The sequence below is a fragment of the Dama dama genome, chromosome 20, assembly GCF_033118175.1.
Source record: "Dama dama isolate Ldn47 chromosome 20, ASM3311817v1, whole genome shotgun sequence".
NCBI lineage: Eukaryota > Metazoa > Chordata > Mammalia > Artiodactyla > Cervidae > Dama > Dama dama.
In genome coordinates this window covers 90,516,626-90,543,263 of record NC_083700.1, presented here as the reverse complement: position 1 = coordinate 90,543,263, position 26,638 = coordinate 90,516,626, and the positions used below count along the sequence as shown (strand labels likewise).

At 42.5% G+C, this 26,638-nt stretch overlaps 2 protein-coding genes across 4 annotated transcripts in view; one reads left to right on the top strand and one right to left on the bottom strand.

Annotated features, from left to right (window-relative positions):
• Positions 1–12,466, top strand: part of ZYG11A (zyg-11 family member A, cell cycle regulator) — a 57,699-nt gene extending 45,233 nt beyond the window's left edge. For both annotated transcript variants that reach the window (XM_061121868.1, XM_061121869.1), the window contains 6 exons: positions 3,773–3,934; positions 4,010–4,054; positions 6,222–6,416; positions 8,194–8,255; positions 9,105–9,202; positions 12,268–12,466. In XM_061121868.1, the coding sequence (XP_060977851.1) occupies positions 3,773–3,934; positions 4,010–4,054; positions 6,222–6,416; positions 8,194–8,255; positions 9,105–9,202; positions 12,268–12,431 (726 nt within the window). In that variant the 3' untranslated portion in view covers positions 12,432–12,466. The remainder of the gene's footprint in view (positions 1–3,772; positions 3,935–4,009; positions 4,055–6,221; positions 6,417–8,193; positions 8,256–9,104; positions 9,203–12,267) is intronic.
• Positions 12,467–14,593: 2,127 nt separating this feature from the next.
• LOC133041342 (enoyl-CoA hydratase domain-containing protein 2, mitochondrial) overlaps positions 14,594–26,638 on the bottom strand; it is a 29,662-nt gene continuing 17,617 nt past the window's right edge. The window contains exons 4-10 of one of the 2 annotated variants that reach the window (XM_061121871.1): positions 24,993–25,079; positions 24,092–24,184; positions 22,602–22,658; positions 22,203–22,390; positions 17,500–17,550; positions 16,040–16,087; positions 14,594–15,208 (exon numbers count right to left, since the gene is read on the bottom strand). In XM_061121871.1, the coding sequence (XP_060977854.1) occupies positions 15,131–15,208; positions 16,040–16,087; positions 17,500–17,550; positions 22,203–22,390; positions 22,602–22,658; positions 24,092–24,184; positions 24,993–25,079 (602 nt within the window). In that variant the 3' untranslated portion in view covers positions 14,594–15,130. The remainder of the gene's footprint in view (positions 15,209–16,039; positions 16,088–17,499; positions 17,551–22,202; positions 22,391–22,601; positions 22,659–24,091; positions 24,185–24,992; positions 25,080–26,638) is intronic. The other variant, XM_061121870.1, reaches the window with a different exon arrangement.

The following is a 26,638-nucleotide window of genomic DNA, read 5'->3' as shown; positions in this document are numbered from 1 at the left end:
GCAGTCCAAGGGACTCTCAAGAGTCTTCTCCATCACCACAGTTCAAAAGCATCAGTTCTTCATGGTTAGTTGTTGCAAACTTCTTGGTGTCAGATCCTTTGTTCTTGAGGTCAGGTCATGGTGAGGTAGCGATGTTTCTGTAAATCTCCACCAACAAATGTTATTCTGTTTTACAAGAAAGGGCAGGGTCCCTAGGCAAAAATTTCACCCTCCAAGATCCAAGTCCTAGCTATGAGGCGGGGGTCCCTGCAGGGGTCAGTTACCCTGACATAAAGCATTCATCCAGCACCCAGTCTGGGTTCTCTTGCCAGTGTCCAGGCCTGGCTGAAAAGGTGCATCTCAGTTGGCATCTCCCTCAGGGCCAGGTCTCCAGACCCTGCCCAGTTATCATCTCTTAGGGAGCCAGGTGCCCTGGAGCCAGCCCTTCCTCAGGCTCCTCAGGCTGTCCAAGTGGTAGGGGCCAGGTCCCACAAACTGCATCCTATACAGACTGCCACTGCTATTAGGTCACAGAGGCAGGGATCGGGGAGAGAGTCATTACCACCTCAGGGCCTGGCTCTGCCAGTGTGTGGCCTTGGCAAGGGTTCTGTGTCCCTGTAGGACACATGCCTCAGCGTGTTCTCTGGGCCCCCCAGTGATCCATGGCTGGGTGAGCTGGAGGCTCCAGGGAGGAGGCAGAGATCCACCTCTTACCTCACTCTGTACAGGACGACCACCACTCTGCCTGCCATTGGTTGAATGGCCGCTCACTGGCAGTTGCTTGCTTGTGGGAGGGGCCTATTGCCCTGCTGACCAGTAACTGAGCAGGATCACTAATGGTCACTCATTGACAGTTGCTAAGTTTAGGGAGGGGCCCACTTCACCACCAACCCATGGCTGAGCAACCATTAATAGTCTTTTGGTAACCATTGTCTGGTAAGGGGGAAAGTGGGGGCTAATGGCTGCAGCACTGGCTGCATGCTAAGGGCTGTGCACAGCCATGCTGTATTATACTTTTGGTTCTTGTAGCTTTATTTTTGTGAATTCTCTAGATATATTCTCTCTGGCTGTATAAAATATTTGAGGTGGAATTATAATAGAGCACTGCCAAGCACAGATCTTAGCACGTGGCCATCACTGTGTACTATTACTGTGCACCCTGTTACCAGCCATTGATTGGTGCTGCACTGGGCCCTCCCACAAGCAGCCAACTGTCAATGAGTGACCATTAATGGTCCTGCTCAGCCGTTGGTTGGCACCAGGTCCCTCCCACAGGCAACCAACTGTCAATGAGTGACCATTAGTGGTCCTGCTCAACCATTGGTTGGCACCAGGCCCCTCCCACAAGCAACCAACTGTCAATGAGTGACTGTTAACGGGCCCATTCAGCAAACAGTCAGTGGAGTGGTGGTCATCAGGGGGAGAGTGAGGTAAGAGGTGGATTGGGGTCTTCTCCCTGGGGACCTCCAGCTCACCCGGGCTTGGGCCCTTGGGTGAGCTGGGAGGCTCAGGGAACAGGCTGGGGCTGTGTCCTGCAGGGCTCTAGAACCTTCCCCAAGGCCACCCACTTACCTTCACCCAGGCCTTGAGGCAGTGGTGAACCTCTCCCCTGTCTCTACCTCTTGACCTAATGGCAGTGGCAGTCAGCATATGATGCAGTTGGTGGGACCTGGCCCCCACCATACAGGTGGCCTGAGGAGCCTGAAGGCCAGTTGGGTGCCTGCTTCCTTAGCAATGATGGCCAGACAGTATCTGGGGACATGGCCCTGAGGGAGTTGCCAACTGAGGTCTGCCTCTTCAGCCAGGATCTGGACCTCAAAGGGTGAAATTTTTGCCTAGGGACCTAGCCCTTTCTTGTCAGGACAGAGAATAATATTTGTTGGTGGAGATTTACAGAAACACCTTACCTCACCATGACCTGACCTCAAGAACAAAGGGTCTGATACTAGGTCCTTTGTGGAAATGGCTGTCTCTTTCCTTTTACATGATAGTCTAGCATGTTTGAAAGAAAGCATGAATACCAGCTTAACTTTGATCTAGAAATATTCTAATATGAAATGGTATGTTGGAATCTGTTAAAGTAAGCTGTTAGGACATACAATTATAATAATGTTATCCTCCAGCCATGCTAACCTGCTTAGTGGCATAGAACAGACGTTTTTTCCTCTAGAATATCTCCCTGCGCCGCTCCTCCCATTCCCTGTGTCCTCATTCCTTGCTTAGCTGCCTTATCCTCTTTTTCTTCTGGTCTCAGTTTAGATATTACCTTTGTATGTGTTAGTGAGCGCAAGCACAAGCTTATTCTGTTTGCCACACAACAGGCCAGTCAGGAGCTGAGTTGATGGAACAGGAAATAATGATTTTAATCAGATAACTAGCCAACCAAGAAGATGGCAGACTAGTGTCTCAGAAACCATCTTGCCTCCGGGACTCCCCTGGTGGTCCAGTGGTTAAGAATCTGCCTTGCAATGCAGAGGAAGTGGGTTCAATCCCTGCTTGGGGAACTAAGATCCCACATGCCATGGAGCAATTAAGCCAGCGTATGCCTACCACTGAGGCCTGGCACCACTTAGAAGGTCCTTGTGCCTCAATGAAAGAGCCTTCATAGTGCAACAAAGGTCCTGCATGCAGCAACTAAGACTTGATATTGCAAAATAAATATTAAGAAAATTGTTTTTAAAAGAACCAAACCCATCTTACCCAATCTTAACTGAGGTAAGATTTGGACTCCTTTTATGTACAGGAGGGGAGAGGGGCTCACTTGGCACTGGCCAGTGGCTGAGCAGGATCACTAATGGTCGCGGGTTGGCAGTTGCTCTTTAGGAGAGGGGCCCATGTTGTGCCAACTGATGGCTGAGCAGGGCTGCTGTAGCTTGCACCTGCCTTGCTGCCACTACACTCTGAGCAGAACAATGCGACATCAGAAAGCGGCCAGGTCTGAAGAACTGCCAGGTCAGTCCAGCATGTTGTAACTCTGGGTGGGGTGAAACACAAGGCGCACAAGCAGTGGAGACCACAGTGGCCGCGTGGAGGCAGCTGACACGCCCATCCCTGGGATTGCTGTCTGAGGCAGGGGCGCTGTGGGTTCAGCCCATACTGACTTCACTGGTCAGCTCATGACTGAAGAGGTGGCCCAGGTGCAAGTGTCCCTGGAGCAGAGGTCTAGCCTGCCCACCGTAGGCGGCAGGCATGGACCAGTGGGGTCTGTGTCGCTGTGTGCAGAGAGGTGCGGTGCAGTGCCGCAGCCCCTCCCTAGATGGCTGGTGCCAGGGATAAGGGAGGGAAGGGCCCATCACACTTTGGGAAGGCTGCTGTTACATTTGGAGGTTTCTCACACCTTTTCTAAAGAAAATTCTTTTATGTGTTTCCTTCAGAGCATTTACCAAATTTTAAAATTCTTTTATTTAGTTGAGAAAAACCAATTATCTTTTCTTTTTAAATGTCTCTCTTACCTGAGTATGTGCCTGCCTTCCAAAAGGTGTTGACTATATACTCTTAATACATGAATAATGGAATAGCTAATATGTTTTTGATTATGAGGCTTAACAAGCACGACAAACTAGATTAAGTGATTGTTAAACTTTAATTTTTTTTTCTTTTGAACCTCACAAAAACCCTAGGAAATAGGTGTAACTCATTTTACAGAGAGAAGGTAGGAACCAAAGCTATTAAGTGGTCAAACTGGGTTTAGAACCTCGGTTTGATTCTAAAGCTTTTCTTAACCATTGCTTTCCTTATATTGGAAATACATGAGTCAGTCACCAGAGTATCTAATTCTCTTTTTCTTTTTTAGGAACTTCTAGCAATAGTAAAACAAAAGACTGCTGAGAGTCTAGATGATGTCACCCTCTTGTTTACTTTGAAAGCACTTTGGAATCTTACAGAACAATCTCCAGCTGCTTGTAGGCACTTTATTGAAAATCAAGGATTGGCAATCTTCATCCAAGTCTTAGAGGTGGGAAGACAGGATTGAGTTTATCTGTAAAGTTGTTTTCTTCATGATAAAATAACCTGTATATTTTTTTCACAGACTTTTTCAGAGACAGCAATACAAAGCAAAGTACTTGGTCTTTTGGTAAGGTGAATTGTTTTGAGTTAATTGTAATTAATTAAACAATAAGAAAACTAACACTTAGGTATTACTTACTATGTGCTAGGCACTTTTGTAAGCAGTTTACATTAACTTGTTTGATCTTCACACCATCTCTATAAAGTAAATACCATTATATATGAGTCAGCTATTGGTATAAACAAACTATAGCTTAAAACAGCATCCATTTTATTTACTTGTGAATCTGTGGGTCAGCAGTTTGAACTCAGCTCAGCTGTGCAGTTCTGCTGGTCTTATGTGGTTACTCATGTCACTGCAGTCATCGGTGGCTGAGCTAGACCTAGGTGCTCTAAGATGATCTGACTCATCTCTGACAGTTGGTGCAGGTTGTTAGCTGGGCCTTGTGTGTCTATGAGCTTCCTCACTTGGCGGTTTCAGGGCAATGGTAGAAGCAAGTCCACTGCACAAGTGCTTCTTCAACTTCTGCTAATGTCAGATTTTCTAATGTCTCACTGGTCAAAAGCAGCTTATACAATATGGGGTGTTTTCCAACAACCACTTCTCCGGTTCTCTGACACCAGCTGGATTCCTACAGTTCGATTCAGTTAAATTCTGTCACTGACTGTCGGGCATTAGCATCAGATCCTAAAAAGCTCAGTTCCACAAGTCTCCCTCCACTTTAGTTGCCGACTGTTAAGTCCAGAGCTACCCCTACTTCTGACTGACTTTAAGTTGAGGGATTCCATAACCCCTTCCTCAGGTTGGTAATTTGCTAGAATGGCTCACAGAACTTGGGAAGGCACTTTGTTTGATATTTTTAAAAAATATATATTTATTTGACTGTGCTTGGTCTTATTTATGGCCTGTGGGATCTTCATTGCGGCATGCAAGATCTTTAGTTGTGGCATTGTGGAATCTAGTTGCAGTATGCAAACTTTTAGTTGCAGCATGTAGGATCTAATTTTCTGACCAGGGATCACAACTGGGCCCCATGCATTGCAGGTGCAGAGTCTTAGCCACTGGACCACCAGGAAAGTCCCAAAGGAAAGATTTTTTTTTTGGCTGTACCCCACATGGCACGGGGGAATCTCTGTTTCCCAGCCAGGGATTGAATCACTGCCCTTTGCAGTGAAAGTGCAGAGTCCTAACCACTGTGTATTGGTGCTAAGTCACTTCAGTCATGTCTGACTCTTTTTGACCCCATGGACTAGCCCGCCAGACTCCTGTCCATGGAATTCTCCAGGGAAGAAAACTGGAGTGGGTTGCTGTGCCCTCCTCCAGGGCATCTTACCAACCCAGGGATCGAACCCACGTCTCTTACTTCTACAATGACATGCAGGTTCTTTACCACTGGTGCCACCTGGGAAGCCCCCCTAACCACTGTACTACCAGGTAACATCCCCTGCTATTTTTAATTTATTATAGATACAACTCAGAAAAAGTCAAATGAAAGATATGTTGTCTCCAGCAAGAAACTCTTATTCTTGGAGCCACAAGGAAATGAATCCTACCGTCTGAGTGAGCTTGGAAGTAGTCTCCCCACCCCCACCTCACCCGTTGGAGCCTCCAGATGGGAGCATGCAGCCCAGCCAGCACTTTGACTGCAGGCTTGTGAAACCCAGCTAAGCAAGGCCCATAGAAACTGTGAGGGAAAAATGTGTGTTGTTTTAAGCCACTGAGTTTGTGTTAAATTTGTTACACAGCATCGAAAACTAATATAGTACATAAAATAATGAAACTCCTACCTGCCTTTCATTGTTACCATTAAAACTGATGTAACATATAGTGGGCCCCCAGGAATGTTAAGTTTTTGAGTCAGACCTGGATTTGTAATCTACTTCAACCAGTTGTTAGTGATGTGAAGCTGACAAGTTAGTGTTTCTGAGTGTCAGACTTCTTTGTAGGACTATCAAAGATTAAATGAGATGAGGCAGATAAAAAAGACATGATAAGGCAGATAAAAAAGACATTTCAGTCTATCTAAACGCAGTGCCTGGCACTTAGTAAGTGCTTCCTCAATGATTTGTTCTTACTAATCATCTTTATCATCAAGGGGATGGGTTTGTAGTAGATGTGAGGCTAAATCAGAGGGGAGGAGGGGGGACTGAGTGTTCTTATATGTATCTGAGCTCAGCAGTAAGAGAGGGAGAGAAACCAGTTCCTGATATTCTCTACTCCATCTGCTCCATAGAACAACATAGCTGAAGTCAGAGAACTCTTTTCCAAGCTGATTACTGAAGATGTGGTAAAGCATATCAGCAGCTTGCTCCATAGCAAGGAATTGGAAGTCAGCTATTTAGCTGCAGGCATCATTGCCCACCTGACATCTGACAAACAGCCCTGGATATCCTGTGACCTCCAGAGGAGAGTGCTTCTCCAGGATCTGGTATAAGGACTGTTCCTCTTTACAAAATCCAGAGTCATCTCTTCTTGCAGAAAACTTATTTTTCTAGATCATAAGAGTTTTTGAAATAAATTGTAGAAAATGGGAAAGATAGAGAAAAATATAAACAAAACATTATAAATCATCCACACATTACCACCCAAAGCTAACCTCTATTAACATTTTTTACATTCCTTCTGATACTTTCCTTTTATAAAATTAAGCATGCAAACAGTTTATATAGCTTATTCCACTTCTGTTTCCCACTTTCAGCTCTTTTTAAAGCTGTTTCTTTTGGTATTTACCTTCTTATCTCTAATGTATATTGTTATGCCTTGACTTTGTAGTTTTAGACATTGTCAGTTTATTTCCCACTTGGGAAAATGAAAATTCCCAGTGCACACCCTTTCTTGTACTTCAAGTACATGTCTCCTTTCAGTACATTCAAACATTCTGTCCACGTCAGCTTCCTTCCCAAGCCTCTTTTTGTTCCATCTGTTAGATGTATCTGTTAGATATATTTTGTGTATCTGTTAGGCCACTATCATCGCAGGAAGTTCCTTTACTGTCATCCTGAAGATTCTCTTTGCTCTCTCATGTTGGATTCCCTGTTTCCTGGGTTGCATACCTTCTTGTTCTTTGGTATTACTCCCTCATTCTGTTGGGTCATATCCTCCAGTAGCTTCCTAAGAGATATATGAAAAGAAAGTTTGAAACCTTTTATATTTGAAAGACCTTTATTTTACATTCACCTTTAGTTGATCAGATGGCTGGATATAAAGCTCAAGTACTGAAATATTTTCCTTTCACATTTCTAGGTCATTGCTCCATTGTTTGTTATTTCTTGGTATCACTGTTGAGAAGTCCTGTGTCATTTTTCTTTGGAAGCTTTAAGATCTTTGTCTTTATTGTTTAGAAATCTCAGTGATGTGCCTTGATATGAGTTTATTTTCATCTTTGGCTACTTACTGCTCTGGAATCTTGTTTTCCTTCAGTTCTAGGAGATTTCTTTCTATCCTTTTCATCCCTCCATCCCTTCTTCCTCTTTCACTTTTACTTCCTTTCTTACTTCTTTACTCTTTTTCTCCCTGCCTCCCTCCCTTCCTTAATTCCTGTTCTCCTGATTGAAAATCATAAGCTTGGCTTCCAACAGTCTCAACACCCATAGAAGGATAGAGTTGAGGGCAGGGGCACCTCAGCATTTAGTATTTAGATTTTTCACTTTAGCCCCCTGTTTTTAGCGTGGTACTTCCAACCTCAATTGTTCATGGGGTTGCCCAGTCCAAAAATTTTTGTAAGGGGTGGTAGAGGAGATCTGGGAGTCTTGATTCTTTGGTACTTTGAACCAGTCCTCGTATTTTAAACCCTACGTGTAATCTCACTTCCTGAAGTACTTTGTATGCCCAGTTTTTAAGTCTGTTAGGGGTTCTATTCAAAATAGTTTTTTTTAACCTTCCCCAGTGCTAGAGCTATTAAATCACTTACCATTTTTCTTCTGCTTTGTTTCATGCGTGTTTATCTTCTTTTAAACCATCTGTACTGTTCCATTCATGCTCAGTCTTCCATCTTTAAACAGAAGTCCCTTTCTGGTGTATTGTTTTCCACATGACTTTCTTCATATTCTGCATATATAATGGCTGTCTAATTAATAGTTGGTTGGCTAGATATACCTAAATTTGAGTAATCAATCCTTGATTTTGAAAATTTATATTGTTTCATATGTATATAATTATAAATGACATGAAACAATACTAGAATCTTGATTTCTCTTTTTGTATAGTATACAACCATCCAGAATTGGCCAAGTTCAAGTTGTAAGATGACAGCTTTGATCACTTACAGGTAATTTCATGATGGCGTAGTGCTTCTCTTAAAGCTTGTCCTCAGTCTGCTATGTAGAGGCCATGGTACAGGGATAAGATATTAGAATCAAATAGCCTTGTATTCAAATCTGATTTCTTTGTGATACTGGTAGAATCACTTTAAGAAAATCTCTGAGACTTAGTTTTTGTCATCTGTAAAATGAAGCTGGCAGTGTGCAATATTGAGGGTGGAATCAGTTATTGAATGTATAGTGTCTAACTCAGAATATAATTTCTTAAATGCTAGTTCCAGTTATATGCTCAGCAATACATCTGTCTTTTTTTTTTTAATCTCATATCATTTTACTTGTCCTCAAGAAAAGTGATGACAAAATTATGACTATAAATTTGGGTAGGAAAATAAAGGGAATATTTAGTATGAGAAATCATAACAAATTACAAATTATAAAATGCTGAAACACACCACAATCATCACAAAATCTAGACTAATATCCTAATATATTCATTAAGGAAATTTCTGACAGACATCTATAATCATTTTTCCTACATTTCTGGTAGCAAACTGTTTGCTCTTTTTTTTTTTTTTTAATTTAATGATTTTATTTATTTATTTATTTTTTCCATTTATTTTTATTAGTTGGAGGCTAATTACTTTACAATATTGTAGTGGTTTTAGCCATACATTGACATGAATCAGCCATGGATTTACATGTGTTCCCCATCCTGAATCCCCCTTCCACCTCCCTCCCTAAATACATCTGTCTTAATGAAGAATTGACTCTGGGGGTGATGGCGGGGATGTTGAAAATTATTATATCCCTGATGTTAGCCTGAGTTCTGAAGAAACATCTTCTTTGTACTTATTTAGATCCTTCAAGGCATTTTTCCCGCTCCTTGGCAACTTCTCTCAACCAGAGGTTCAGCTCTGGGCACTATGGGCCATGTATCATGTCTGCAGTAAAAACCGTATGTATTTAAAAATAACCATTTTTTAGCTATTTTTTTGTATAAGGATTAAGTTCAAGGTGGCATTTTGAAAAATTGTTCTCTTATATCCTGATTTTAACACTTTTTATGAAGAAACTAAAGAGCTTTTGTATTAGTATAAAAAATGCTACAGAATTATAATTTATTTGGGGATGGATGGTAAGCAATATAGAAAGCGAAAGTGTGCTCCCGCTCCTATTCCCCACAGGCAAGCACTGTTTATTAGCTGACTGTAACTGTCCTTCCAGGTAGTTTTCTGTATATATGCTATAGTTATTATATGCTGTACATGCATATGTTTTTAGGCAAAATGCTCATTCTGTAAGTGTTATCCTATAGCTTTCTCTTTTTCACTGAATAGTTTATCATAATACTATCTTTCCTATAAGTAATACATAGATTTGCCTCTTTGTAGTGGTTTGTGGGAGACTAGGGGGCCAGATGTCAGGAGTTGTTTCTCAGGCAAATTAAATGTTCTTCCACATTTGTTGCTTTAAATTCCTCTTGGGAATTCTTGGCTTTTTTCTTTGCTAAGGAATACTACTAAAATTTTTGCTTGTATTATAAAAGAATTATAGACTTTAATTCTGTATAAAAGAATTAAAGAATTTGTATTATAAAAAGAATTATAGACTATAATTTTATGCTGAAAAATCTAAAGTTATAACTTTTAGAATTAATGAAATGTTTAACTATCAAAAGCATAAACTATCTTAAAATAGCTTTAACAAGTATTGGGGTCTATGTGCAAAAAAATCTAGGAAATAATTTATAGACTGAAATAATTATGGACATATTATACTCCTCAGTTCTTTTCTATTCACATATATAATACAGTTCAAGTGAATGAGTTCAGTAAGTGATGAGGAATCTGAAGGTTATTCTAAAGCTAAAGTGGCAGAATAATTAGGAAAGAACTGATAGAGAAAAATGGTTTTTAGGAGCTTGCCTTAACACTTCTCTTTATTTTTGGCTATACCCACAGCATGTGAGATCTTAATTCCCCCAGGAGGTATTGAGCCTGGGTCCCTACAGTGCAATCTTGGAGTCCTAACCAGTGGACCACCAGGGGAAAAAACACACACACACACACTGTATATATTTAGGAAAGATGCATCTATCTGGTGATTAAGAGAACAGACCCCAGAACCAGACTATTTGAACTTTACTCCCTTTCTCCATTTACTAACTGTGGGAGCTTGAGCAAGTTACTTAACCTTTCTGTGCCCCAGTTTCCTCATCTGTAAAATGGGGATCCAAGTACCTGTTTTATAGGACTAAATGAGTTAACATTTGCAAAGCATTTAAACATTGCTTGGCTTATAGTATTAGCATTTGCACATAGCATAGTATTAGTACAAGCATAGTACATAGTATTTGTTAAATACATCACTTTATGAGTATAATCTGCAGAGCTGAGTCAAAATGTTATGAATGTATATAATTTTGGTGGGTATTGTTAAATTGTATTCCAGAGAGTTGATTACCAGTTTGCATTCCCATCAGCAATATATGAGAGCTTGCAGTTTCCTTTTATTCTTGCAAAAACTTTTAGTTGAATTTTTGATCTTTGCCAATCTGAGGTGAAAGTGATTCTAACTTGACATTTATTTTAAGTAAGGTTAACTGTCTTTTCTTACATTTGGATTCTGTTGTTTTCCGTTGCTTGCTTTTTCTTTACTTTTTTTTGATCTTTTTCTTTTAAATTTGAAGGAACTCTTACAAATATTTTTTTCCAGTGTATTGTCTTGATTTTATTCATTGTTTTTGCTAGTCATTATTTTGTTCTATGGCCTCTGGATTTCAGGTCATGGTTATACCTTACAAAATCAATGAACATTTTCAGAAATTTTCTTCGAAAGTATTACCTTCCAGCTATTCTATTCCTTTCTTATAACATTTATCAGAAATATCTTCTACCTTCTCTCAATCAGTCCTACATATCTTGTAACCATTACAAAGAAAAAGTATCCATGTCTTTGTTTCTTTTTACTGCATTCTTGGTTGTCTTGTTGTGTGTTTTTTTTCTTTTAAGATTTTTATTGATGTGGACCATTTTAAACTCTTTATTGAATTTGTTACAATACTGCTTCTGTGTTTTTTGTTTTTGTTTTTTTAATGTTTTGTTTTTTTGGCCATGAGGCATATGGGATCTTAGCTCCCCAACCAGGGATCAAACCCACGTCCCCTGCATTGGAAGGCAAAGTCTTAACCACTGGTCTTACCAGGGAAGTCCTTTGAATGTGTTTTGGATCATGGTTTCTGTGTTTAATTGACTGTTGCACTGATTAAGAGAATCCTTTTCAGACTGAATTGTGGACATGTCCCTTTAGTACAGTTTTGTATTTGCTTCTGTCAAGTGTTCTGGAGGTTTTCCTGGGATTGGTCTAATCCTTATATTCATTTCTCAGCTCAAGGATTCCAAGAACATTTAGGCTAGTATAAATTCAAACCCTGTACCAACTTGGGACTCAGGAAAGACTTCTCCCCAGAGCCCAGGCCAAGATAGAGATGTTTCATTGTCTTATCCCTTGTCTTGTCTGGCCTTTTGAGGGGCCAAATTTATGCATTATTTTTGCTTCTGACTTCCTAAGTTAAAATTGAAATTCCTAGATAACTGAAACTGACAGTCCTTTTCTACTCCAGAAAAGTTACAGGTGAGGTTACATGAGCTTTAAGTGTTTTTTGTTTTGCTCTTTGTGTCTGACTCCTTGACAGTTCCTTTACTTTGTGCCCTCAACCATGAATTAAAATTTTTTTCAATTATATTTTATCCAGCCTCTGGTGTTTTTAGGTTGTCTAGCTCAGCATACTGCCTGAACATAAAACTTTTATTATTTTTGTAATAAAAGAAGTTCTTATCCTTTTAGCTAGAGATATTTGAAGCATAGAGCTGTCTGGAAATAAACTTAATAAAATAATCATCCGTTATCAAATTGCACAAGCCAAGCATTATTGGCATCTTTAAAATGATGAATGTGGTAATTGGGAATATTTAAAACACCAACTTGAACATCAGGTTTCTTTGCTTGATTTTCTTTCAGCCAGCAAATACTGCAAAATGTTAGTTGAAGAAGAAGGATTGCAGCTTTTGTGTGACATCCGGGAACACAGTGAGGCAGACCCCCAAGCACAGCAGATTGCAGCCTCCATTGTAGATGACTTCAAAATGCATTTTATGAATTACCAGAGACCCTCTCTTTGTTGAAGGCCCTTCTTAACCTCAGGGCCTCAGAGGTGTTGCATCTTCGGTATCAGGCCTTCTGCTGTATCAGCAATCAAGTGTTGGATTGAAACAAGTTGTCGTTGGAGTTTGTGAGCTGACCACCTTGCCTTGTTGGCCTTTTGGGGGATGATTTTCTGTAAGTTATAAGAAGTTTGGATTTGTGTGATAGCCATAATCTTAAATCAAGCTGGAATCATTCTTGGAATACCTTTTCAGTAGTTTTGAAAAGTCAAGCCCTGGACTCTGTGGGAAGACCTGTAAGCTTTTGTTAGAACAGCTATGCCAGTTAATTTTCTCTAGCCCTGACCAATTTCTTAACTGAGTATTTGTCAGAGGAAAAAAAAAAAAGAAATACCTATGGGGGACCTCAGTATTTATGTTAAATTTCATGGTTGAAGGAATCTGCTAAGTTGTTATTCCTGGCTATGTGAGGCCTTTGGAAAAGAAATGCATGAGAGTTCTAGGAAACATGTGTGTTTAAATGTATTGTTTGGAAGGCAGAACCTCTATTGGAGGGGATGGAAAAAATTTTTTTAATACATACCAAATTACCTTCCACTCGTTGGATAGAGTAAAGAGAAATACATTTTTATGATTTTTGGATAGTCTACTTTGACCTTTTTTCCTCCAACTTTACACATTAGACTGAATGAGCGTAATAACATTGTGGGTAATTGGGTGTGCTGGTGGGGCATGGTCACAGGACTGACAAGTGTTTAGATGAAAGATTATATGGCGAGTATAAATCTCAATCCCTCAGATTTTTAAGGTCACAGAGTGGGACTGTGACCAAAACTGAGAGGAAAAGGAAGGACTGTGCCAAAGATTTAAAGAGGTGCTCTTTAAAACAAAAAAAAAAGAGGTGCTCTTACCTAACTTGGATGAGAAAAATAACGAGTTTTTCTAAGAACCAACCTCAACCCCAGTATAAGCTATGAGAGGCTTTTGATTGTGTCCTCTGCAAACCTGCTCTATGGAATAAAGTCCTTCCTTCCCTTATTATTGGCAACCAATGAAACATGTTAAGCCATTCATCTAAATTTTTCAAAGAAATAAAATTTTTTTTAATTGGTAGCTTATTTTAGGACTAGATTTTTATACTGTAAGCTGGCCAGGTTCTTAACTGGAATCTGCCATATCATCTTTTGAAATCAAATGAGGTTTATTCTTATTCTAAATTGTTTTTTCAAACTATTGCTCACTGGTGTCCCACTGGATAAGGGGAATTTGTGACCTGCTTCCTTCAACAGCCCTGAAACTCCACAGATTTTCTCATTCACTCTTCTGCATGATTCTAAAAGTATGTCTTAGTTTCCTGACCTGGGTTCCATATGTCAGAACATGTTGTTACCAGATACTAGTTTGGGCTGATGTGAGGAAGATGAGTGGGAAATAGTGCCTGTTGAGGTCCAGTTCAGCACTGGGCACCTCTGTACATTTTCTCTGATTTTCAACAGTCCTCTGGGATAGTTTTATTCTCCCCATTTAACAGATAAGAAGAAGGAAGTACAGCAAGATGGTTACTTTGCTGAGTAGACAAATACTGCTCCTGTGGTTGGTGCTGATTCCTAAGACTTGGGTTCTTGTCGTCCCTTCCCTTCCAGGAAATGAGTACAGCTTTGAGGCACATTTGTTTTTAACAGCAAGTCAACAGTGTTACTTGTCTGTGTCCATGCCCCTGCTCATGGTTCAGTAACTCCTGAGCAGCCCAGGCACAGGCTTAGGAAGCTCAGATCAGTTAAAGATGACCACATGTCTCTTGCCCTGCCTTGGCATCGGAGGAGGGCTGCTGAGGCTCGTGTGCACATGTGTATATCAGCCCCCCTTTATTTCAAAGTGCCACCATCTTGCTTACTTTTTTGCTCGTGCTGTTCCCCTCAGTTTTCCTCTTCTTTGCCTCCATTGCCTGTTCGATCCTTCAGGCTTCAACTGCAGTATTACCTGTCCATTTCTTAATCTCTCATGTTGTCCACCTGAGTCAATCATTCCCTTCTCAGAGCTCCTGAAAGTTATTAAATGCACCATCAGAGATTTGCCTGCCACCCTACAGTTTACAAAAGGTTTTCACAGCAGTGATTTCACCTGGTTCTTAAAAGAACATTGTACATTAATCATAACTCATGTTTATGGAACATCAGGTATTTTATTATTATTTTTTAATCCTCACAACAGGTTCGTTGTAGTTGAGGAGGCTGAGGTAAACAGTGAGTAACTGGCAGAGAGCTGAGTCTATTCAACCACAGCCAAGGTTTCCTTATTATCTCTGTTGTACTGAGGAAGAAACGGCTGTTGTGGGGTGGTTCTTACAGCCTCTTGCCATCTCTGGTGAGCACCTAATAACCGAGACGCAGAAGTCAGGCTTAAGTGCCAGTGCTATAAGGCCCAGAGGGGCCTGTTTTATCCTTAGTTTATTGTTCTGTTAGGGAGAGACAGGTATGCTTCAAAGCAAACCCGACTCCAGTGATGAGCTCGCCTGGCTGAGGAGTAATGAAGGGAGCAGTAGGTGGCATAGTCAGCACCCTAGTACCGGGCACCATGCCAGTCATTCCCTATCCATCATGTCCTTGTGAGGAGACTGGAACCCAGAGAGGTGAAGTGATGAGGGCAGAGGTGCTGCACTTCTTCCTTCTGGATCCTGTTCTGTAAGGGGTGCATCTCCCTTGCTTCAGGTTAAATGGAGGTCACTCGCCAACAAATCTGGGGAGGCGCTTCTCCCTGAAGGCAGCCATGCCTTCCAGCCGATCCCGGGTTGGGATGTTCTGAAACAACATACCGAGTATCAATTTGCAGAGACAGGTCCAGAAACCAGAAAAGACTTGCTCAAGGTTGTTCAGCCCATGGCGAGGCCAGAATCCAAGTCTTTCACTGTCTTTGGACTCTGGTGTTGGGTCATGTGGGCCTTGGTGGCTCCATGGTCTCCTCATACCAGACTGTATTTGTGCACAGTGTACGTGCATCTGAGAGCCCACAGTCTCATTCAGCAGCCTGAAATGAGGCTACTCGGCAGAAAACAAAGACTAGGCTTTGTGGTAAGAGCTCTGGCTTTGAATCCTGGTATACAGTTGGTTCACATCAGGTTCTACAAGTTCCCAAACCCCCGTTTAGGAGGATTTTTGTTACTTGTTAGCCTGGAGATTAATGTTTTTGACTCACTGAGGAGTAAAGGGCTAAATAGGTCAGCCACAGTTTATTATCCCACCATCGAGCATACATAACCTGTAGGCAATAATCAAGGCCTTGGCATCCTCCAGCCTGGGCTTTAGGCTGGTACAGCCTGGCCTGTACCAGTAGCCACTGGTAAAGAGAACTCAGAAGCTGTTATTCTTCTGTCAGGTTCCTCTGTGATTCTCTGGGCAGCAAAGTAGGGCAGGGTACAGCACCATTAGATGGCTGAGGAAACAGTCCCAGAGAGTGCTCTGTGGCTCCCCTGGGATCAGTGCAGGCTGACTGTGAGGAAACGAGTGCTGCAAAGATCTACTGTGTGGGTTGGGAGGAACCTATTCAATTGGTCATGTACTAATAGTACCCAAGGGCCCTACTCTGGCCTGGCCTCTGCTTACAAGCATGCAGGACTGGCAGCAGACACATACCTGGGCATAGCATATCCCTTCAATGGCCATCCCTGATGCAATGTCCACCTGCAAGAAAGAAGTGGTGCCTGGATCAGCCTTGCCCACCTCCATGTGCTCTGGGCACCAGCTCGCCCTGCTCTCTACGCCACTTCCTACTGTTTCCTGGATTCTTCCAGCAAAGAATTACCAAGGCTTACTGTATGCCAACCCATATGAAGAGAGATGATGTGCTAAGGAATCCCCTACTGGAGAGGGAACACCATTCATTACAGAGGTGAAGCAGTGCTGGGATGAATGGGGGCTGTGAGAACAACAGGGAGGATTACAAACAGCCTGAGCGATGAGGAGGGAGTGTGTGAGCTGTGCTTGCACAGCCACTGCTCCCTCCTTCCCCACCTGGCCGCCTCACCATGCCTCCTGTCACCCCCATTAATGCACTTTGCTGGCTTTCCATTGCCCTCAGAACTAAGGCCTGCACGACTTGGCCCCTGGCAACTTCCCAGTCTCCACTGTCCACTGCTTGCTATTACTCACTTAAAGGCACTATTGTAAGAGAAGTACTGTTCATAGCAGCAGTTATTTTCCCTACTACACAGCTGAGAAATCTGAGGCATAGAACGGTGGAGTGATTTGTGTTAGGACACAATAGTGTGTGGAAAAACAGGTCTTGGAACCCGAATGGTCCAGCACCAGGGCCCATGCACCTAACCTCGCTGTTGTGCTGACTCACTCATCCCTTCCTCCTGTTCAGTTGAGTTGCTTCTTTATACACCTCTGTGTTTTCTCTCACATTTCCCAGTTTTTCTGGAATTCTTATCCAGCCTAAACCCCAGTTCTAGAAAACATTCTCCAATCCAGCACTGTCTAGCCCTGTACCCAAGAGCCCCATGGATGGTGCAGCTCTGCCCTCTCCAGGCTGTCTGCTTGGTACTCTTGACTTTTTATTACTGATTTGTATCAGTCCCTCTCCCCACCTTGGGGGCAGTGACCATATTTGATTCATTCCGGTGTCCCAGTTCAGATCTAGGTTTAGTGTATAATGAATGAATAAGTTGATGTGTAGGATAGCTGCAGCCAAGTCAGCATGCCTGAGCCCCGTCTGTGAGGCCACAATACTGACCACCAACATAATCCTGAGAACATGGACCGATAGCCATGCAGACCTGGGTTCTTGTGACTCATTTGCTCTGTGACCCTGGGTAAGTCATTTACCCTTTCTAGACTTCAGTTACCTTCTGTCTCCAAAGGAGAGAAATGAGGATAAAATATAATTTGGAGTATCACCTGGCCAAACTTCATTTCTTAGATGGGTAAAACTAAGGCACAAAGAGAGAGGTTCAGGCTCCAAGTCTATTAGAAGAGTCCAGTTCCTTAGTTCTTTCCAGCTGTGCTGTCCATTTGTGTGCCCTGAAAGCACTGCCTCCCAGCCACCCCACTGACCTTAGCAGACGCTAAGTTCCGACCCAGAACCCTCTCACCTCTATTCCTCGGTCAATGGCAACTTTGCTCAGCCGCACAGCAATGGGGGCCTAGGGAAAAGCAAGCGCTTGGTTGAGGAGGGGATCAGTTGGTGCTCACAGTTAGGCACACATGCTCCATGATGGTGGGAGAGGTCTGGGTAGAAATCCAGCTATTCTATGACAGTGTTTACTTTTGTTAGTGTTATACCTACTAATTAGCTGATGTTCCTTTTCAATAATGAAGGAAGCCTAACTGATGCCTAATCCTCCTAGTCCTGACCATCTGGAATTCTTGTCATTTAATACATCCCACCAGCATGTACAACATACTCCACTGTACACATGCTTTCCCACCCACAGACTTGTCTAATGGTCACAGGCTGCTCCCCATCCCTTCAGGATGGGTTTAAGTGAGGCTCAAGGTGGTGAAACACTTGGCCACATTTGTCCAGTGAGTCAGTGGTGAAGCTTAGATCTGATTCCCAGTCACCTTTCCCAATGCTGCTCCCTTCTCTACCCCTCTCATCTCAACAAATGCAAGCCTCCACTGAAAGCATGTTTTACCCCAGTAGGGTGAAAAAAGGTCAGTATTAGGAACTTGGACTTTGGAATCTGGCAGGCCTGGATTGAAATCCTGAAGGGCATTTTGTAGGGCCAGTTGGAGGCAAGAGCACCAAAGTGACCATCTTTGCCTCTTTGGTCTTGCTTCTAGTTATCTTGTGCCACTGCAGTTCTGGCTCTCCATCCGCCACCGCACTTCCAGGCAAGGAGTGCGTTTGCCTCCTATTTTGCTCATATTGTATTATGAAGGTTTTGTAAGGCTTTATCAGGAAAAGAACAATTTAAAAAGTCTGTTAGCATGGAAACCATAAATGAAAAAACTAGCTACATAAAGATAAAAGAACTTCAGACTGGGAAAAATACCACAGAATCAAGCAAAAATCAAGATCTGGGAGACTATATTTGTGATACTGTTACAGAAACATTTCCTTTACAAAAAGCTGGTGTGTGTGTGTGTATATATATATATATATATATATTTAGCATTCACACAGTATGGAAAGCTAGTTCACAAAAAAGAAAAAAAAGACACAAGGTGTGCTCAGCTTTACTTTTAAAGAAACATAAATCAGAACAGTTAGGTGCTCCTTTTCACCTCACAGTTGGAAACTGTAAAAGGTTGGTAATGCCCATTATTGTTGAGAAGTATTTGCACACATAATTGAATGGAGAGTAAACTGGAACAATGCTTCAAGAGGACAGTTTGACAAGAACTGGCAAATTAGATAGATGCCCATGCTCTTTCATGTTGTAACTCCGAGTAGGCATCTACCCTATAGATTCACTTCCAAGAGTACACTAAGATGTACAAAGTTAATCCAGTTATTTTTCAGGAGCATAAAGATGTCAGTAATGTGAATGTTCCTCATTAGAGTACTGGTTAAATGATGGCACATCCATACCATGAATGAAAAAGTATGCAGTTTAAATGAATGAGGTTGATATGTATCTGCTGAAATGGGTAACACTCCCAATATATTAGGTGAAAAAAGGAAGCTGCATAGTGCTGTGTATATTATTCCATTTGTGTAGAAGGTATTGGTATGATGTGTCTTTGGGGAGAAGGGAAAAGAGAATGGAAAACTTCACTTTTTGTCTTATACTTTTCCATACTTATTGAATTCTTTTCTGTTCATAGTTTATGTTTTTAAACGTCAGTTAGAACTGGACTAGCCTTTAAAGGTGTGTACCTTGTCCCCTAAATTATCCTAAAGGAATTTAGAATTAGATATGTGATAATATGTGCGTATTTCACATGTACAATGAAAATTTCTGGAAGAGTATGCAAACTGTTAACAGTGGTCATCTGTGGGGAGAGGGACTGGGGAACTGAGGAATGTTTTCGTGACCCAAAACATTTTGTCTTTTTGCCAGTGACTGAGTGTTGTTTTAGGATGTGGGACTTTTCACTTTGAACCTGGACAGCCCCAGGATAACAGGATCACCCTACTTTTGATTTTTACTCTATGTCCTTCTTATTTTTCTATCCTATTTGATTTGTTTGTCATGAATATGTATTATTTACTGATTTCTCATTGGAGAAAATTAAAAACTATATAGCCATGTTGTCTCTGTGTTGAAAACACACATATTTATGTTTCTGAGTGTGTGTGTGTACAAAAATGTAGTTGACCCTTGAACAACCCAGAGCTTGGGCTAACCAACCATCCATGCAGTAAAAAATCTACACAGAACTTAACAGCCAACCCTCCCTTCTGCATCCACAAATTCAGCCAACCTTGGATCATGTAGTACTGTAGTATGTATTTAGTGAAAAAAAATCCATGTATAAGTGAACCTTAACAGTTCCAACTTGTGTTGTTCAATGGAACACTGTGTGAAGTAGGTCAGTTAGAAATATGGATCATTTTGAAAAAAAAAAAAAATATGATGGATCATTTTGTTATTTGGAAATGAGTGAGTCACAGTTGCCACAGGATGTTCCATTCCTTTGATGTTCAAATGGAAAATGTATTCAAATCCATATTCAAAGGGTAAAGTATATTTACTGTTTAAAGGGAAAATCTGAGTGTTAATTTGTGTACCTTGTGTTTATTGATAGATAGGCTCTTTGGGGCTGTAATCTCTGGAGCAATTTGACTGGCCTGGTCTTGGTAATTTGTCCACTAGAGGGCAGCTGTCTACAACAGCATCTGTTGCACTCAACCCATAGGGAATCTTTTCATACTTGGCACTCAGTAACTCACTTGGAAGTTAAACAGGTTGCATCAGAATGTCCCAGCATTTGCATTAGTGATTCTAATACTAGTTTTTGGTAGGCTGTTGTTTTGGCATAGAAAGATACTTTTAAATACTGAAATACTAGTAATTAGTAAAATACCATTATTTCAATATATTGAAAAGTCAGAAGCCTGAATCATCTTGAGACCAAGCTCAAAGACCTTGTTATTTATTTTATGCAAAATGACAAACCCTAGAGTCTACAATAGGCCCCTCAATCTGTGGAAGTATAATTAGCTACCACCCTGAGTCACTCAGAGTTTTGTTATCAGTTCAGACTTTCTGACCAAGTATAAGAGAAACACAACAGCATTAAAATGAACAGCATCAGACTCTCCATTTATGTGACGAAACTATAAACAGGAAATGAAGATAAAACAAATGCTTTTAAACCAAATTTACCATCAGTTTTTTATGGTCCTTACCCTCAAGTAACTAAGCAAGCAAGTAAGTAAAGATCTCAAAGTTAAAAAAAGAGGCAGGATTATTTGAGGGAGATTTTTTTTTTCCCCTAAATAAGATAAGTCTTTTTTACTTTTCATGATTAATTTCAAATACTTTTCTGTGTTAATATTAAAATGATACAGTATGGTTAACAATATTATATTTGACTTTTGTAACATGTCTTTAATTTTTTGTATTTGAAATCCATTAAAGATTTAGTTTGTTCTTTAAAAATTTTGTACATGTTCTGCACTAGTTATTATATGTATTTCTGTATTATGCAGAATGAATGCTAAAATAGTGTCTGTCTTTGTGGTATTATTGCAGTCACTTTCTTTGACTTTGATGAGCAGTCACTTAACCTTGTTGGGTCTGTTATAGCACAGACACGACAGGGATAATCATCCCAATTGTTTGGATTGTTCTAACACTGGGACACTATTAAAATACCTAGGATTGTTTGTGTCTGAAGGATGAGGGTGCACCATATGGATTCAGTCCGTATTACAACTTAACAGAACCTGGCTCCATTTCAGCTGCTTGCCTGTTTTTATGGAAACTTGGGACCTCCCTCTGGCTCTGTTAGAGAAGTGAGAAGCCAGTGGAGCCTCTCGGATACTTTGGAGATTACTGTAGGCAGGGCCTAACCCACTCCCTGGGTATCTAAACTTTTGGGGAGACTATATGTTAATAGGCTATTTGATGATTTAAAAAAAAATGTATGGGTCTTAATATATGTCCTACATCATGTATTTCAAGTGCTTTTCCACCACGTAGTATGCATGGAGAGATGGGCTGGTAGTTCTTTATCTGTTTTAAAGAAACTTGCATTTTCAATTTTGGGACATATTAATGCTCTACTGTCCAATACAATAGCCAATAGCCACATGTGTCTATTAGCATTAAAATATGGGAACTATAATTGAGAAATTAAAACTTTACGTAATGTGGCTAGTGGGACTTCCCAGGTAGCTCAGTGGTAAAAAACTGCTTGGCAAGCAGAGGAGCCTCAGGTTCAGTCCCTGGATTGGGATGATCCTCTGAAGAAGGATATGGTAATCCACTCTAGTATATTTGCCTGTAAAATACCATGGACAAGAGGAGTCTGGTGGGCTACAGTCTGTGGGGTCACACAGAGTAGGACATAGCAACAAAATGTGGCTAGTGACTGCCTCAGTGGATGGCACAGATAGAGATCATTTGCATCATCTCAGGAAGTTCTGTTTTACAGGCTGTTCTGAGGATTTTCAAGCTTAATTGATCTCAGCCTCTCAGAACTCAATTTTCATTTGACTTAAAATCTGATTTAGTATTATTTACTAGATGGCTGAATGGAGGCAAAACCACCAAAGACAGTTAATTTTATAAATCTGGGGAAATGGACCTTGTGTGGTTGCATGAGACGCCCTTGCCCCCGGCATCCCCGCCCATGACCCCAGTGGCTCAGGCCCACCCGCGCTGAGCGGCAGTCGCACCTGGGGCAGGATCTCCTGGGCCAGGGCTCGGGCCCGGTGGTAGGCGGCGTTGCCCTCCTCATTCTGGGCCACAGCGTGGTTCACCAGCCCCAGAGCCTGGGCCTGCGCCCCACTCAGTCGTCGGCCCGTGAAGATGAGCTCCTTCGCCAGGGCCACCCCCAGGCATCGAGGCAGCCTCTGAGTCCCTCCTGCCAGGATGGAGTAGGGGTGGTGAATCCTCATGGGACATGGGGGCCCAGAGGAGGCCCTGGCTGGGAGTCAGCCAAGACCTCTCAGAGGACGAGACTGGGTTAGGCTGGTGGGGAAGAACCCAGAACATAGGGCAAGAGAGGAAAGTAGGGAATTATGCTGGATAGAGTGGAATTGAATAGGTAGAGGATGGATGGTGTGTGTTATTACCTGCTCCTGGGAGGAGCCCTCGGGTGGTCTCGATCAGCCCCATGACAGCCGAGGAAGCTGCTTAGACAAAACAGAGTGAAGCCCCCACCCTGTCTTCTAGCACCAGTCCCTGAGGATAAGAGACACTCTGGGCTCTGCTCACCCCTCCAGCCAATCAGTTTTCTCATGGTGCAGCCACAGCCAGGCTTCTCCAGTCACTGCCTTTGGAAGAGCTCTAGGCTGGAAGTCAGGAGGCCCAACACTCACCTTAACCTCCACAACTCACTGAGCAACTCTCTTAGCCATTCTGAGCCTCATGGACAGGGAAAATGATAACCTCTCTTTTACCTGCTTTATAGAACTGTTTAGGATCAAGTGAGGTCATGGTGCTTAGAACAAGGACGGGTTCCTGGATGGTACCCAGTGCCTATTTGTGAGTTAATGGATTCTCTGTCTCATGTTAACTCAGGTCTGGCCTAGAGTGTCAGCGACTCCTGCTGACTCCTGCTGCCACCAGTTTTTCCTTCCAGCTTTTTGTCAGCCTGAAATTTTCCTGTATTCTGATCCACATCCTTTTTTCTGAGTTGCACTTCCTGTGAGAAGCCCTCCTTGAGTGTCCCACCCCATAGGCTTCTCCTGAATTCCTCAACACAGTCCCTGTGAACCATGCAGTATGGGAGGGAGGGGTTTACATTCACCTCCTACCCACCAATCCCTTCAAGTTAGCTCCCCTAAACACAGGCAGGTGAGAACCAGAGTTGGTGCTATGACCTGCCCTGGTATTTGATGGCTTCTCTTTGTTATGCATCATGTGGATATAAAGTCCGTCTATGCCTGGGGCTACATGTTAAAAAAAAGATGAAAAGTTCTTGCTTGGTGGCACGAGAAAGTGTGGCACCATTATGGCACTCAGATCTTCTCTGATCTGCTCTAAAAAGGGCACACCTAACCACCAAGTCAGCAAGGTTAAAGCAATCAGTTATCTTCATCCTCTCTGCCCTCCATGTTTCGAAGTTCAGTTTCTTTGATCTACTACTGCAAACCTTTGTGGATTCTGATAGAACTACTGTAGGGCACTGTTCCTGCCCAGTCATGCTTGTGATTAACTGGGCATGTACCTTTGTTCACAACATGATTGATAAAGCTGGCTTGGACAGAACTGGAAGACTGAAGAGATACCTTTGTCTCCAACCTTCGTTCTCTATGTTCTTTCTAGTTGTGTCAGCAATTGCCCTGGGGTTGGCATGAGCAGTCCTGAGCTGAGGGCAGCTGACTCTGAGAAGGGACGAGTCCTGTAGCAGTCAGGGGCTGGGCGGGGGGGGGGGGGGGGGGGGGGGGGGCGGGGGGCGGGGGGAGCCACTACCGCCTGAATTCCTTGGTCCCCACTTTGCCTTTAGTTCTGGGGTTTGTTGGCAAGCTGAGAGCAGTGGCTGACTGCAGAGTCCCCAGAATCAGCTTGTGTCGCTCACTCTTCCCTCCCACCCTCCCACACCTCTCGCTGTACCCGGTACCTGCCACTCGGAGGTCACAGGCCAGGGCAAGTTCCAGGCCTCCACCCAAGGCAAACCCGTCCACAGCGGCAATGGTGGGTGCAGGGAAGGCTGCTGTGGAGACAAAGGACGGCTCAGCCTGCCAGGCCCTGGTAGGACCAAGACAGTGTCTCAGGGTAGGAGACGGTCTAGCTGGTTGTGACAGAAGGCTTCATTGGCCCCAAGCTTGGGGACCTCTCCTGGTACCTCAGCCGGGTTATCTTAGCAGTCAGTTTTCCCACTGGGGAAAGTTGTGGGATCAGCTGGGGAACAGGAGTGGGGAGGTGGATGGGCAGGGTGATGCCTGGTCAGGCCCACCCTCCTGTGGGCCTCCCCAGGACCAGCCTTTTTGCTCTCCCTTCTCATTCTGTGTGCTGGGAACAGAATTGAATCCGACACGGGGAAGGCAGACAGGCAAACAGGTGATGACGACTCAGGGTGATCAGTGATCTGAGAAAGGAAGCTTGGATGATGGGCCAGGGATGGCTTCCTGGAGGAGGAGGCACTGGTGATCTTAAAGAATGCATAAACAGTTCAGATGGCCTAGGAGGGATATTCCAGAAAAAGGAACAAGCATTTGTCAAAGCCTGCAAGCATGCTTGCTTAAAGTTGACCCTGGTATGGCCAGGCTTGTACCCTGAGCACAGGGGCTGGGGGTCAGATCTAGCAGGGCACTAATGCTGGGGAGCCAGTGCCCTTTGGACCCTTGTGACACCCTCCTCCTTGTAGAATTCCTTGTCCCTGCCCCCTCTCCCTGGGAGAATCATCTCTCCATAGAGTTCACAACAGAAACCATTCTCTCTTTAGATTATGGTAGATTGGGTGAGGCTAGGATCAGCAGGACCCCTGAATGCCCTCCTCCTCCCCACTCCAGAACCCTCACCAATCTCAGTCATCAGGCCTCGGAGCCGCTGGACAAAGACCCCCACTTCTGTTTCACTCATCTGCTCCCGCTCCTTCAGGTCTGCACCTGCAGATGCAAGGGTGACAGCCCTTGGGAAATGACCTGGCACTGAATCCCAGGCTGTCAAAGGATCCAGCAATGGAAACCTGAAGAGAAGCAGCCAGGGAGGAAAGAGAAACACCAGGAAAACTCGATCAGGGAAGCCAGGGAGGAAGGAGGAGTTTGAAAAAGGATAGATGCAAAAACAACAAAAAGATAAATTGGATTTCATCACAATTAAAAACTAATGCATCAGAAGAGAGCAAAGACAACCCATGAACGGAAGGAAATAACTTGCAAATCATACATCTGGTAAGGAACTGATATCTAGGATATATAAAGATTTCCTACAACTTAAAAGAAATACAAAGGACTTCCCTGGTGGTCCAGTGGTTTAAGACTCCATGCTTCCACTGCAGGGGGCACAGTTTGATCCCTGGTTCGGGAACTAAGATCATGTAAGTTGTGCAGAGTAGCCAAAAACAAACAAACAAACAAATGACTTGAATAGGCATTTCTCCAAGGAAAATAAGCCAGTGGAGTTTCCCCACTAGTCCAGTGGCTAAGATTCGGCTTCTAATGCAGGTGGCCCAAGTTCGATCGCTAGTTGGGGAACTAGAGCTCTCATGCCAGAACTAAAAGGTGGCATGTCACAATGAAGATTGAAAATCCTGTCCCTCAACTAAGACCCAGTGTACCAAATAAATATTTAAAAAAAGAAGATAAGGCAGTAAGCACTGGAAGCTGTGTTCAACATCATTGGGGAAATGCAAGTAAAAACCACAATAGGTTAGTGCTTTGTAGCCATTCAGACAGTTATTATAAACAACAAACAAAAAAGTGTTGACATTGGTGTGTAGAACTCTGATGTACTGCTGGTAGGAATGTAAAATGATACAGCTGCTGTCAAAAATATATTGGTGCTTCCTCCCAAAGTTCAACATGGTCCAGCCACTTTACTCCTAAGTATATGCCCCAAAGAATTGAAAGCAAGGACTCAAGCAGATACGAGCACACCAATGTTCATAGCAGTATTAATCACAATAGCCAAAATGTGGGAACCACCCAAGTCCATCAACAGATGGATAAACAAAATGTGGAATATATGTGTGAAAGGGAGTATTATTCATTTGTAAAAAGGATAGAAATTCTGCAGTATGCTACAACATGGATGAACGTGAAGTACATGATGCTAAGTGAAATAAGCAAGCCATGAAAGGACAAATGTATGATTCTACTTGTATGACACAGAGTAGGCAAATTCGTAAAGATAGAAAGTAGAATGGAGGTTACTGGGTGTTAGGAAAATGGGGAGGAATTGCTTAATGAGTACATAGTTTACTGAGATGATGAAATAGTTTTTGAAATCGATAGTGGTGATTGTTGAATAACCTTGTGAATGTACTTAATGCCAGTGAATTTTACACTTCAGAGTGATTCAAATATAAATTTTGTGTAATGTATATATTTGTGACAACTCAAAAAATACATTAAATAGTAATAAAATTTTATTAACTATTTTTCCTGTTTTATTGAGAAATAATTGGCATACATCAGGTATAATTATTTTTTAAAAGAAGGGCTTG